The following is a 15,835-nucleotide window of genomic DNA, read 5'->3' as shown; positions in this document are numbered from 1 at the left end:
CATGTGTCATGCCAGGACCAACTAGGAATGCATCACAGTATTAACCAGAATCATGTACTTAAGATCATCGCTAAGCTAAGTTATCCACTCATGTGTTTGTGTATATGTGTGTGTGTGTGTGTGTGTGTGTGTATATATATATATATATATATATATATATATATATATATATATATATATATATATATATATATATATATATATATACACACTACATACATACATACATACATACATATATACTGCATATATCACATATATCACTGCACTGAGCCGGAGCACATTAAATTAATTAGAGTTTTTGAATGAAATGGGCTGCGCGGCCCGCGCCATTCGTCTGGGCCGATGGAAGGATATATGTACATTTACTACAATCCATTTATGTATATATATATTACGCAAAGGGCACCGGAAAACTCCCGGTGCTCCAGATGGCCAGTCCGCCACTGGGGTCAAGTTGTGTTTTTTTTAATGAGAGGCTTTATAACAGCCAATGTGAAGGTTTTGAGGACATATCCTAATGACAATGACAAATTAATAATAGCCAAAAGAGGGTCTATGACTTCTGGAAGCACCTCTTTTAGTAGTTTAGATGGAATAGGGTCTAACATACATGTTGTTGGTTTAGATGATTTAACAAGTTTATACAATTCTTCATCTCCTATAGTAGATGATGAGTGGAATTGTTCCTCGGGGATCTATAGTGCACTATTTTATGCGATACTGTAGCTGACGGCTGCATGGTTACAATTTTATCTCTAATACTATCGATCTTGGAAGTAAAATAGTTCATTAAGTCATTACTGCTGTGCTTTTGCGAAATGTCAACACCTGTTGATGCTTTATTTTTTGTTAATTTAGCCAATGTATTGAATAAATACCTGGGGTTATGTTTGTTTTCTCCTAAAAGAGATGAAAAGTAATCAGATCTAGCAGTTTTTAATGCTTTTCTGTAGGATAGGTTAGTTTCCCACCAAGCAATATGAAATACCTCTAATTTGGTTTCCTCCAGCTGCGCTCCATTTTCCGGACTGCTATCTTTAGGGCACGAGTGTGCTCATTATATCACGGTGTTGGACTCTTTTCCTTAATCTTACTTAAGCGTAAAGGATCAACCATATCTAAAGTGCTAGAAAAGAGTCCATAGTTTCTGTTGCATCAAATTTTTCTGCGCTGTTGGATATGCTGAGGAATTGAGATAAACCAGGAAGATTATTTACAAAGCAGTCTTTTGTAGTAGAAGTGATGGTTCTACCATACTTGTAACAAGGAGTAGAACTTACAGTTTTAGCTTTATGGAGTTTACACAAGAGTAGATAATGATCTGAGATATCATAGGTTTGCTGCAGAATTTCAACACCATGAACATCAATGCCATGTGACAGTATTAAATCTAGAGTATGATTTCGACAATGAGTAGGTCCTGACACGTGTTGTCTAACCCCGATAGAGTTCAGAATGTCTGAATGCTGATCCTACTACATCTTTTTCATTGTCAATGTGGATATTAAAATCACCAACAATTAAGACTTGCAGGCAGCACTAACTCTGATAGAAAATCAGGAAATTCTTTAATAAAATCTGTATGATGCCCTGGTGGCCTGTATACAGTAGCCAGTACAAACATCACAGGGGATTTATCATTAACACTTGTTTCTTTAGATAATGTTATATGAAGCACCATTACTTCAAATGAGTTATATTTAAAGGGGACCTATTATGCCCCTTTTTACAAGATGTAAAATAAGTCTCTGATGTCCACAGAGCGTATATGTGAAGTTTTAGCTCAATATACCCCACAGATAAATTTTTACAGCTTGTTAAAATTGGCACTTTTAGGTTATGAGCCAAAACTGAAAAAACTGTACACTGAAAAAAAAAAATCCATAAAATGTACGGTTTTAACTTAAATTTACAGTTAAATACCGTAATTTCTTTAACTGATATAATCTTAATATACCAACCTATTAAAGTACTGAAATCTGTTTTGTTCCTTTGAAATACACTGATAACCACCAAATGCAGGTGATGATGAGGAAGTCACATGATGAGCCAAAGCCCATCACAAGCAACTTTTAAACAATAGAATATACAGAAGGTGCACAGTGTCATTCACACAAGCACTAAACACCATCATGGTGAGACTCATTAAACTGAAATATGCTATAAACATTAATTTAACAACATTAGATGTAACATACAACCCTAATAAACATAACTGATAAGAAAAAACTAAGAAGAAACATAGTTATTTCAAAGAAAAAACGTCAAATTCAAACGCAGGGAATTCTGGGAACGTCAGTTTACGGTTTTTCCCTGTAAATTTTACAGGAACTTTCCGTTAACCATGTAACAGGTTTTTACCGTAGCATTTTCACAGTTTTTTACCGTTAAAATCCCGATAATTGTTTACAGTGTATGTATATTAATTTACAGTTTTAATACATTTCATGCAATGGTGTATTAATAATGTACAGCAATAATGTTCAATATCAATGCAATTTCTCCTGTATTCCATGTCAGTGCTTTTCATCTGCCTTTACAGTGATTTAAATCCTAGAGACATGTGGTTTATAAGACAGAATTCCCTAAATTCCTCAAAGTACCTTTTACCTTTAAATGTGCTTTAGAGATTTTTTTTTCCCCCCCCCCCCAAAGGAGCTTGGATCATACTGAGCTGAGATATTGAGGTTTCCATAAACATCTGTATAACAAGAGCAACAACAACTAAAAAAAGGGCATGACAGCCTCTGTGGTTAAAAAATGGTTGCTTTGCCATACAAAATACCTTATGCCAATCGCTCAAAAAAAAAAAAAAATTAAAAATGGTTATGTAACCTCCATTAGCCCTGTTGAGATATATTAACTCATAACTGAAGTCTAGAATGGCGTGGCATGATGTAGAATTGTATGATGTATTCTTGTTTGCTCTAATCTCTTTCTGAATGTAGTAAGTCGCAGCTGCCCTACAAAAACAAATATGCAGCTGAAAGCTGTGAATAATGTTGCGTAGGTAGCACACTTATACCCTTAACCATTCTGGAATATAAATATTTCCTGAAAGCAACTTTCTTAAATTCATGTTGTAATCTCATGGTGGTATATGTTATTATTTTCACAGTTTTTATGTTTGGTTTTGTATGTGTGTTCCAGGCTGATGGCCTATGTGCTATTGACCTGCTGAGCTGTGCTGGCCTGATCAATCATTTTGGCCGCAGTCGTTCAGTAGAGAAACTTGAGATTAGTCCAGTTCTTCTGCAGAAAGGAAACACCAGGATTGCACTTTATGGAATTGGTAAGTTTATAACATAAAGCACTATTACATAAGTTATACAGTAGTACTTGCCAAAAGTTTGGAAACCTTATGATTTTTAAATTATTCTTAGTTGTTATGACCCTTCTTTGGCTATTAAAGGTCTAGGGGGTAAGAAGGGGAACATTAGGCCAGTTAGTAATTTTTGTCACCTACAAAACACTGGGGAAAGTGAATAAGAGAGAACTATTTTCTATTTGCATGTATTTTAAATATTTAATATTTTAATATTTTGTGGAAACATTTTTAGTATGCTTTGATAAATAGAAAGTTCAAAAGAACAGCATTTATTTTAAATAAAATATTTTGTAACATTATAAATGTTTTTACTGTCACTGTGGATCAGTTTGCATATTTGCTGAATAAAAGCATTAATTTCTTTTAAAAACACACTCACATACTCCAAACATTTGAATGGTAGTATATAATGGTTTCTGCATAAGTATTAATTATTAAGTATCTGTTTTCAACATTGAGAATAATAAGAAATGTCTTGATCAGCAAATCAGCATATTAGAATGATTTCTGAAGGATCATGTGACACGGAAGTGTATGTACCTTCATAACACTGCACTTTGTATGTTTTCCTTTGATTGAAAACACTATCATGGAGTTTTTCTTTTGCTATTTGTGCAGATGGGAAAATGTGTTTGTGGTACTCTCCTATTCAGTGCTTTCGAAAGGTGCATCCCAAACCGCACACTTGTACACTATTCAATGACGTTTTGTAATATAAATAGTGTGAATTCGTGTTCACACTGAAAATTACAAAAAAGAAAAAGTGCACTTTAAATACCCGGATGATGCAATTGTGGAATGTTGGACACTTCATGCACTCAACTATCACAGCTTTAATTATGTAGCGAAGGGGAGTGGAAATCAAACTCCTATTATAAATGACAAAATAACCTTATGTACAGGGGTGCACACAAGTTTTTCAGCGTGGTTCTCATAAGAGCACCTGCAGACTTGGTTTGGTCCTCACACTGCACATAGTGTGACCCATTAAATATAACTTAAAAAAAATAATAATAATAGTGATTATAATATTATTGCACTTTATTTTATTTATTTATTTATTTATTTAAATAAAATAAGAAACATAATATTTTTTTTTTAAAAGGGAGTATTAAATAAAAACACAACTGTTTTATAGTAAACTTAAAAATAAAATGTTAATTTACTTTTTTTAATATAAATTTTCATCATTTTCAAACTTCAAATCAGCAAGCTTTTATTTTGGCCACTTGCCGGCAAGCAAGTATGCGCTGTTGGGTTTAGTGTTGATGACTGAAGAGCGTCAGTGAATAAATTATTACAGTTATTCATTGTGCTTTGAAAACAGCAGTGGATAGCCTAGGTTTATGCTTTCAGTTCAAATAAAAATCTTATCCAGTGTTTCTATTTGTCGATCAAAAATGTTAATTGTGCATTAACAGCTCTCAACCATGTCGGTACGCAAATGAGCAGTCTCAACTTATTTTCACAGCACATTTTTTTTATTTTGATCGTGAATGCACACCACTTATGTGCACCCCTGCTTATATAATTTATACACTACATGGTTGAGTACATAGTTTATAGTGCGTCATTTGGGATGCAGCTGAAGTTTACCTGGATATAATGACTTCTGCTGCTGAGAAACCGTGAAAAAGTTATGTTGTTCTGTTCACACAGCAGATGAAGAAGTGCAGTTGCAATTGCCTCAGCTTAGCAGCTGGTGCTAGAAACTATTCTTCAGGCATTTCTGGTAGCACAGTCAGTTTGGCTACAGGGCGGGTATATGTGTTGTCCTTAATGTCTACTTCAGCAGCTCTGACTGCACCGTCATCACTGGGAAGGACTATGGTTACCTTTCCAACTGGCCATTGGGCTCTGGGAAGTTGGAGATCCACAATCAGTACAACTTGATCGACTGCTAGGTTTGTGATGTTTTGCCACTTGTGTTGAAGTCAAGTCAGTATTATTTGTAAAGCGATTTTAACAATGCAAATTCTGTCAAAGCAGCTTTACATCAGCTTGATATAAAACTAGGTGGCTTTATATCAGCTTTACAGTATTTAGACAGGGAAATAGTGTGTCGAAATAGTGTTATTCTCCTCTGGCCAGACAAAATCAGCAGTTTAAATCTAGGCTGCAGCAGAGTCAGATTGCGCAAAGGACTCATCTGGTTCCTGTGGTCTTGTCCCGATGGCCGTCTAGGAGACAGGGTCTTCACTGGGGATCAGTCTCTGGGGCTCATCGAGTTGTCCTGGTCTCCACTGACGTTCAGGGCTGTAGAGGTCATCTCTAGGTGCTGATCCACCATCTGATCTGGATACGGACTGGATCCGGGTGGCTGCAGAGACCATCTGATCTGGATACAGTCTGGATCTGGGTGGCTACGGTGACCTCGTAATAAGAAAGAAACAGACCAATATTAGCGTAGATACCATTCTTCTAATGATGTAACAAGTACATCGGGGGTTTTGGGAAGTGTTCCCAGTTCCGGGAACTAATGCAGCCTAACAATCCTTTAATGGATCTGGATTATAGAAATGCGATAGTGTATTATGTGTAAGCCAGGTTACAAAAATGGGTCTTTTAATCTAGATTTAAACTGACAGAGTGTGTCTGCTTCCTGAACAGTGTTAAGTAGATTGTTCCAGAGTTTGGGCGCTAAATAGGAAAACGATCAACCAATGGTTGATTTTGATATTCTAGATATTATCAAATGGCCAGAGTTTTGAGATTGCAGCGGATGTGAAGGACTATAGTGTGAGCTCACTCAAATACTGAGGTGCCAAACCATTCAGGGCCTTATAGGTAATTAGCAAGATCTTAAAATGTATACAATGTTTAATTGGGAGCCAGTGCAGTGTTGACAGAACCGGGCTAATGTGGTCATACATGAGTTAATAATATTCAGAAGAGAATCTATTACTTCTGGAAGCACCTTGTGGCAGTGCAAAATATTTTGGGCCACAATAATCTTTCCAGTTTATTTTCGTTTTCACTTTGTATGTTAGGGGTGGAGTGTTTCAATTAACGGTGGAAGGAAGGAGGATATAAGGAAGTTAGTCTTGCCCAGGGGTGTTGTGTCATCAGTAAGGTTTGCAGTGACGGCCGCTTCTGGAACTGTTGCTTTCGGCGAACAATATCTGGTGTGTCGCGGAGGTCAACGTGACTTTTTAGGCTTTGCACTTCAATATTATCTGGTTTTAAGGCTGTTCTGAAGACGGGTTCCGGCTGCTTATTCACCTGTCCTGGTGTCTGATGAAACCGAAATACACTCTCCAGCTTACCATGACTGTGAACTTGTGTGACGCAATTACTACATGGATTTCGCTCTTGAATTCACCCAAAGTGCTATCTATATATATCTATATATAATATTTTTTTTTTGTAAATTTTTTTTTGTATTTTTGCTTATTTTGTCTTCTCTTGTTCCTAATTTTTCAAACACGTTTTTTTCCCATGGACATTGTGGAATAAATTTTCCCTTTTTTTTTCTCTGACTATTTTTGTGACTTAATATTGTAACAGGTGGTTTATTTATTTTCGCTATCTTGGGTTAATTTAATTTTGTCAGGAAAAATCTTGGCTGGCGCCCGGAAATTTCTTTACCAGACTTTATTTATGCTAGGGTGGCCACCACCGTTACAACCTCTTTTAGGAGCTTAGATGGAACAAGGTCTAACATACAGGTTGTTGGTTTCGATGATCTAACAAGTTTATACAATTCTTCATTTCCAATGGAAGAGAATGAGTGGAATTGTTCCTCAGGGGATCTATAGTGTACTATCTGATGCGATACTGTGGCTGACAGCTGCATGGTTACAATTTTATCTCTAATAGTTTTGATCTTGGAAGTAAAGTAGTTCATAAAGTCGTTACTACTGTACTGCTGGGTAATGTCTGCACCTGCTGATGTTATATTTTTTGTTAATTTAGCCACTGTATTGAATAAATACTTGGTTGTGTTTGTTTCTTCTAAAAGAGACGTAAAGTAAGCCGATCTAGCGGTTTTTAAGGCTTTCCTGTAGGAGAGAGTATTTTGCCGCCAAGCAATACGAAGTACCTCTAATTTTGATTTTCTCCTGCTGCGCTCCATTTTCCGGGCTGCTCTCTTTAGGGCCCGAGTGTGCTCATTATACCACGGTGTTGGACTCTTTTCCTTAATCTTCCTTAAGCGTAAAGGAGCCAAGTTGTTCTGAGCTATTGGATATGCTGAGGAACTGAGATAAGTCAGGAAGATTAGTTAAAGCAGTCTTTTGTGGTAGAAGTGATGGTTCTATCATATTTGTAACAAGGAGTTGGCTTTACAGCTTTAGCTATATGGAATATACACGAAACTAGATAATGGTCTGAGCAGGGGAATACAAAATGTCTCAGATTAAGCGATTGAAGTGTTTAGTTGTTGGATATAATAATGAATATAGCAGTCGTCATTTACTCCCAACATCTGAGCTACTGAAGACACAGAGGATTAACGTTATTTTCATTTTGGGGAATGCGCCGATCCCCGATCTACATAAATGCCCGAATCATTCGTGATCGAGTACACCTGCTTAAGAAACAAGAAATGAGCAGAAACACAACAACTACTATTGACTTTCAGCCACAACCTGCAAAACAGCTATGCAAATAAAAGATATTAAATCTCTCAAGATCTCAGCAGGAGGAGGATTAAACAACTCCGTCAGACGTCTACAGAAGATCTTATTGAGAATTACTGAGGTTCAGATGTTGATGTTTTATTGAAAGTAAGAGCTTGGTTTGAAGTCACCATTATGGTGAATAGCATTTGATTTAATAGGGCTCTTGACTGCTACACTACACTTTGTTTGTTAATCAAACAACTAAAATCAAAGGTTATCAGCTGATATTGGTTGTTTATTGATGGTCATCTTGGTTATAACATTATATTCACTCATAGAGCATATCACTGACTGGAAGTGCTTTACTTTTATCAAGGAATTTAATTTTCACATACGAACCCTGAGAAAAAAAACAGATCAGATATTCTGAGTTTGGATTTTTAACTTTGGATTTTCTTTTAACTCTTTCATGCATCAAGAATCAGTGTGTGAATCTCAACAATGGTGATGCTATTCATGCTGTAATGCATGCTGGGAGCCAAGGATGACTTTTGTGTGCTGCACCCAGAATGCACTGCAGCATGAATCATGTCACCATTCTTGAGATTAATACACTGATTCTTGATGTCTGTATGTGTTTGTGAAAGACGTATTTTAATATTCTTCAGCACTGTTGAACGTCAGTATTTGCAATCACATGTCCAGTGCTATTAAAATGATTTATATATCATCTATACCATTAGATATTAGGCTCTAGAATGAGCCCACTACATGAGGATTCTATCTTCATTATCACAGTTCCTCTTGCTTGTATTATCATAACAAACCCCAGTTAGATAGCCCAGGTGCCACCCATCTGGGACCCACATGTGTTTGCTGACTGGGGTGTAGCAACCTACCCCATTTCACCAGTCCTAATCCAGTCAGCATAACTCTTCAAAGACTGGGGCAGAGGCACCAAGAGCCATTACAAACAAAAGGTGAGAATCTCAGTAATCTGGCTCATTCGATTAGACAATAAGAGAACAGGAACTGGCAGGAGCCTCTTGATACAAAATTTGTATAACAGAATCATTCATCTGATGTCATCATCTTTATCATAAACACTAAATACAATGTATTTCACCTTAGCTTTTCAGGTGATTTTATGTCAGGATATAGGATCAGTAGATCTAAGACAGATTCTTAAATTTGTCATCCCACAAATCAGTCTTTTTTTTTTTTTTGCTTGAACTGCCTTTACTTTACAAAGTGCAAACATTCCACAACTAACTTTTTGTGTCAGCTCTGGTCATCACAAATGCAAGTTTGTTTAATTCTAAATGGTAACATGGCAATTATAATTCAGTTAATTTTACCGTTCTGTCCGTTTGGTCCTGGCTGTGCATTATGACCCTCCATGTGAATTTTTTTGTTATTATTATCATTAAAGTAGTGCTGGGTGGTATGGCCAAAAATGTATATCAGAGTATTTTTCAAAATTATACCGGTTTCACAGTATATGATGGTATTTTTTTTTTTTTTCATGCATAACCGGGTGTTAACTACATTTTCTACTGATTGAGAGAGGAAATACAGCAGTAGATTGACTTAGCCCTATTTTACTGTCATGATGAGTGAATATTATAGAAAGATTCCACACAAAATGCTGACAAAACACAACCCAAGAGTCACTCTCACTTTACTCCTAAAATCTGATAAAATCAGTCTGATAAAATCAACATGAATCTACATTAAAGAGCGGCTGTGCGGTTTTGGCTACATTTATTATCACATGGAGAGCACTGCCTGCGTCTGAGTAACAAACTACGTGCATATTAACAGATGAACTATGTTCAGATTTATAATTCCAAACAGTCAGTCAGTAAGTATATAGATGCTTGGAAATGCTGTTTTGTTACTGATGAGTCTGCTGCGGTACAACCCACTGAAAGCGATGCTTCTCTGCCACTCACTGCACAGAACAGAAGCAGAGAGGCGATACAGTGCCGGGAGAGTCAGATCTTGCGCTCGCAGGGCAGTACTGACGACATCTTCCAACTGAACCATAAGGCTTATCTAAAAAGTCGCTATGTTTGTCAGTATGTACCTTTTATGGGAAAAAATCCATTAAAAGTGTCTGAAAGTTGCTAAATATCTTGCTAAAGTCACTCAAATTCAAATTCAAAATTCTAATTTTATTTGTCACATACATATACATACATAGTACGACATGTAGTGAAATGTATTGTACGACTGTCCAACAAATTGTCCAACAAAATTAAGAAAAACCTCAAGTTTACAAAAATACAAATAGAAAAAGTACAGTAAACATATATATAGAAATAAACTAGCAATACAATAAAATAACAAATAGATATGAAGAATAAAAATAGAATATGATTCTAAATAGATTCTATAAAAGTAAAGTGTATGTCAGTGATAAAGTGTCCGTGTGCTGTGCAGTACAGTAAAGTGTATAAGTGAGTAATTAGTGCAGATTGTATTTGAAAGTGTGCAAAGTGGAAGTGTGGGGTGATGTGCTTAGAGTGGAGAGAGGTTAAGACTCCGAATGGCCTGCGGGAAGAAGCGCCTCCTCATTCTCTCTGTGTTCGCCTTCATGGAGCGGAAGCGTCTCCCTGAATGCAGCAGAGAAAAGAGTCCATTGTTGGGATGGCTGAGGTCCTTCACTATCTTCCTGGCCCTGGTCAGGCACCGCTTGCTGTAGATCTCCTGCAGGTCAGGGAGCTCGGTGTGGATGGTACGTTCCGCTGAACGCACCACCTTCTGGAGGGCTCGTCTGTCCTGCATAGTGCAGTTCCCGAACCAGGAAGTGATGCTGCCCGTCAGGACGCTCTCGATGGTGCAGGTGTAAAAAGTCTTAAGCACCCGAGAGGGAAGTCTAAAGTCCCTTAAGCGTCTCAGATGGTACAGACGCTGACTGGCCTTCTTCACCAGGGTGCTGGTATGACAGGACCAAGTCAAGTCCTGCGTGATGTGAACACCCAGGTATCTGAAGCTGTCCACTCTCTCCACTGGAGTCCCGTTGATAGTGATCGGCTGGTATGACCGCTCCTGCTTCGTACTGAAGTCCACTATCAGCTCCTTAGTTTTGCTGATGTTCAGGTGTAGACTATTCACCTGGCACCAACTCTCCAGGTTCTTAATCTCCTGTATGTAGGCCGTCTCGTCGTTGTCTGAGATCAGGCCCAACACAACAGTGTCATCAGCAAACTTGATGATGGTGGTGGAGTTGGAAGTGGCCACACAGTCATAAGTGTACAGTGAGTACAGCAGGGGGCTCAGAACACAACCTTGAGGGGCTCCAGTACTTAGGGTGATGGAGGATGAGGTGTGTTTACCCATCCGTACGGCTTGCTGTCTGTCCTTCAGGAAGCTGGAGATCCATTGGCACAAGTATGTGCTGAGACCAAGGACCTCCAACTTGGAGGTGAGTGTGGAGGGAATTATGGTGTTAAACGCTGAACTGTAGTCCACAAACAGCATTTTTACATAATTCCCTTTTCTGCAGTCCAGGTGACTTGTTGTGGTGTGGAGGAGGTGTGAGATGGCATCCTCCGTGGAGCGGTTATGCCTGTATGCAAACTGTAGTGGATCCAGTGTGTCTGGTAGTGATGCAATGATGAAGTCTCTGACCAGTCTCTCAAAGCACTTCATCACCACTGATGTGAGGGCTACAGGGCGATAGTCGTTTAGGCAGGTGGGCTGGGGTTTCTTGGGGACAGGAACAATGGTGGACTGCTTAAAGCATGAGGGGACTATGGACTGTTCCAGGGAGAGGTTGAAGATCTCGGTGAACACCGGTGCTAGCTGGTCAGCGCAGGCCTTCAGAACCCGACCTGTGATGCCATCTGGTCCTGCTGCCTTCCTGATGTTCACTCTCCTGAATGCCCTCCTCACGTCATGCTCCGTGATGGTGAACACGTTGTCCTCACCGGCTTCCTCAGCGTGCATGCAGTTAGCACTGCTAGCGCCGCTAGCGTGATTAGCTGCAGCCTCGAAGCGAGCATAAAAAGTGTTCAGCTCGTCAGCCAGAGAAGCGTCCGCATTCCCCGATCTGGAGGGTGGTGTTTTATAGTCCGTGATGGTTCTAAGTCCCTGCCACAGGCTCCTAGAGCCGCCATGTTGGAATTGCGACTCTAGTTTCCTCCCGTAGCGCTGCTTCGCCTCCTTCACGGCTCTGCACGCGCTGTAAGATGCAGCCTTGTAATCATCCATGTTCCCGGTGATGAGCCCTGTGTTGTAGGCAGCGGAGTGGGATCTCAGGGCGTCGCGGATGGTTTTATCCACCCACGGCTTCTGGTTGGGAAACGTCCTGATGATGGTTTTCTGCACCGTATCATCCATTAGTTTCTCTATAAATCCCACAACCGCTTCCGTAAACAAGCTGACGTCATCAGAGCTGCGCCGGAACATGTCCCAGTCTGCGTCATCTAGCGCGTCCTGCAGAGCGGCCACCGATTGGTCCGTCCAGCGTTGGACCTCCCTCTGCACCGGGGCTTCCTGTTTCAGCCTCTGTTTGTAAACCGGCATGAGGAAGATGGCGGCGTGGTCCGATTTCCCAAACGGTGGTTGTGACTGTGCCTTGTAGCTGTTCTTGTATGGGGTGTAACAGTGATCTAATGTCCTTTCGCCCCTATTTTTTTAGTGCTCAAATAAATCTGTCTATTATTTTATAATTGAAAAACTATGCAGGAACATGTATAATGACTAAAATAGCTTGTATAATTCTGCAATCCATTTGGTGGTTATTTTTCCTCAAACGGGGGTGGGGGGACTATAAATAGTTTCAGAAAAAATATTGCAGGAATCTCATTTTTCATGGTATCTTCAAATTTGAAATATAAACTCATGAGACACGTGGATTTCAATCCATTACTTTTCTGGATTGCTCCAGGACTTATTTCATGTATTTGTATATGAAATAAAAAAACATTCAGTGTGGAAAAATATTTTTCAAGGTACATCAGTGTCTATAACTTTTTATCTTTTTGAACATTATCAACTCTGGATGATAGATAGGAAAGCATAGAGTGTCTTCTTTCCAAAGATACCTAATTTGTTTGTGTAGCACACTTTGTCACGAACTGTTACCATTTTAATGGGGGCGAAGGTTAACAAGTTAAGATACTTGTGTGAATAAATAAAGCAGTATCAATTAGATATGGGAATCTTTTGGTACCTCACCATTCTTGTGAAAATCGATTCACAATTTTTCATCAGATTTTTTTTGTACACACTGGATGTCAAATGCACCTGTATTTTGATTTCAAAAATAAAAAAACACTAGTCTATTGTATGTGTAGTTTTACTTTCAAGATACATTCACACATACTCTGTGTATACTATGGAGCGACAGTACTTGCCACATATTTTACAAGATTAGATGAAATTTGTGAATCAATGCAAATCGTTAGAAGTGTCATCGCTACGACTTCCGGCTGAGCATGTGAGTGAGAAGACGCGCTTGAGGTTAGCTCCCGAGCATTTTGTCGATCTATTATATTTTTCAGGCTGCCTGAAACATTAAACATACTTGGTGGTCTATTTTTCAAACTACTTATTCGACGATTGTAGCTTGGAAGGACTTATGGCTTCTGAAAGGCAACGGAAACTTAAATCGTCAGCGGCCGTGACAGAGAGGCATGGCGACAAACTGCCGTTGGAGCTGGAAAATTTTCGTGCTACTCTGATTTCCGAGCTATCATCTACCATCGCAGAACAGGTAAAAGCAGCCATCGACTCTGCTCTTGCGCCGGTTGTTGCGTCCTTTGAGAGTTTTAAATCGAGCATTGAATCACAAGGACGGCACATTGACGAGCTTGAACAGCATTTGAACGATTACAGCGACCGCATTGTAGCACTGGAACAGACGGTGCTAAAGTTGACTTCGGCTAACAAGCAACTCACCGATAAAGTGGAGGACTTGGAGTCACGCTCTCGGCGTTGCAATCTCCGGGTCATCGGCATCCCCGAGCGAGCAGAAGGGAGCGATCCGGTTACGTTCATGTCTCAATTTTTCCAGGATGTGCTCGGGTCAGAAATCTTTCCCACTCCCCCGCTGCTGGATAGAGCGCACCGTATTGGCCCCGCACCTTCGGCTGACCGGGAGAGTAAAAGGCCTAGAGTAATGATCGTGCAATTTCATTACTATGGCGATAAAGAAAAGGTTGTTCGGCGTGGGAATTGGAACCAGCTCTTCTATCAGAGTCGTAAGGTCTTCATTTTTCCTGATCTCAGCTCCAGTGTTGCTAAGAGGAGGGCGGCATTTTCAGCTGTGAGAAACAACCTGCGTGAGAAGAACGTGAGGTTCTCTCTTAAATTCCCCACTCGCCTGATGATTGACCTCGACAAGTTTCAATTCGACTGTCCCAAAGAAGCACAGCGATTAGTTTAACGAACGGTATTCAACTTCCTAGGTATTGTGTAGAGATAAGTATGCAAAACAACACTATTTTATAAGCAGTTGTACTCTGATAATTGATCACTGTTAACCAAGTGAGTTTAGATAAATGTTTTCATGGTGCCTGAAATGACTGTTCTGTATGTTACTCTATATGTTCGGGAGTGACTTCATATGACATAAATGGGAATAGATACAGTTTTCGAGCATCGGAGGTTCCCGAGTTTTGGTGTTCTGCCTCCATTGTTTGGGAATGGAGAGAAGAAATTGAGTGATGTTCAGGGTGGGGGTGATAATGCTCACTTTGCTCAGGATTTGTTGTCAAAGTTCCCAGCTTTGAACACACATCTTTTGATATTTGGGGGAGATTTAAACTGTTATTGATCCTGATTTGGATAAATCAAGCATTGTTATGAAAGCTCCCTCTGCCATGTCAAAGGTTTTTTCTGAGTTTATGGTTCAGAACGGTTATATTGACCCATGGAGACACTTTAATCCCACTGTGAGGAAATACTCATTTTACTCGTGTGTCCATCAATCTTTCTCTCGTATAGATTATTTTTTTTATCAATAATTCTCTAATTCCTCAGGTTGTAAACTCTGAATATCTGCCCATTGTTATTTCAGACCATGCCCCTCTAAGTCTTGACATTCTTTTATTTCCATTTCACACTTTTCGACCACCCCGGCCGTTCAATTCTTTACTTCTATCTCATTTAGCATTCTGTGAATATATTTCTAATTCAATAGATGACTTGCTACTTACTAATCAGACCGATTCAATCTCTTACTCCTTACTGTGGGAAACTTTGAAGGCCTTTTTAAGAGGACAGATAATTTCTTACTCTGCTTATTTTAATAAAGAATGGAGGAATAGGATTAAAAAGTTGTCTGACAGTATTCAAGCTTTAGATGACCAATATGCTCATAGACCGACTCCGGAGCTACATAAACACAGGCTTAATTTGCAGGCAGAATTCAATCTGTTAACCACAGGTGAGGCAGAGAGACTTTTGTTACGCGCGCGCGTGGTAATTACTACGAGTATGAGGATAAGGTCGGTCGCCTCCTGGCCCATCAGCTTCGCAATCGAGCAGCTTCTCGATTTGTTACTCAAATTGTACAGCCTGATGGAGCATTATCCTCAGATTCTGTGGAGATTAACTCAACTTTTAAAAACTTTTTCTCTTTTCTGTATAAAACTGAAGTTTCTGGCCATTCAGAAGAAATGAACCAATTTCTTGGGTGTATCAACTTCCCTTGGGTTGATCCTCTTTTAGTGCCTGAACTTGATGGACCCATCACCTTAGAGGAGATCACAAAGTCAATTAATTCTTTACAATCTAGGAAATCCCCTGGCCCAGACGGGTTGCCTTTCCGAATTTTATAAGAAATTTCATGTCAAACTGGCCCCGCTTCTTTTGTCTGTATTTGAGGAATCTTTAGATCTAGGTATATTGCCCCTAACACTGAGACAAGCATCTATAACTCTATTGCCTAAAGATGGGAAGGACCCAACATTATGTAACTCATACAGAC

At 39.3% G+C, this 15,835-nt stretch overlaps 1 protein-coding gene across 5 annotated transcripts in view; it reads left to right on the top strand.

The window, feature by feature from the left end:
- Nucleotides 1-15,835, top strand: part of mre11a (MRE11 homolog A, double strand break repair nuclease) — a 126,351-nt gene that overhangs the window by 55,170 nt on the left and 55,346 nt on the right. For all 5 annotated transcript variants that reach the window (XM_079388046.1, XM_079388048.1, XM_079388047.1 and 2 more), the window contains exon 6: nucleotides 3,154-3,295. In XM_079388046.1, the coding sequence (XP_079244172.1) occupies nucleotides 3,154-3,295 (142 nt within the window). The remainder of the gene's footprint in view (nucleotides 1-3,153; nucleotides 3,296-15,835) is intronic.

This window comes from Barbus barbus (genome assembly GCF_936440315.1).
Source record: "Barbus barbus genome assembly, chromosome: 31".
In the NCBI taxonomy this organism is placed as follows: Eukaryota; Metazoa; Chordata; class Actinopteri; order Cypriniformes; family Cyprinidae; genus Barbus; species Barbus barbus.
This window is presented reverse-complemented; position numbering and strand designations above follow the sequence as displayed.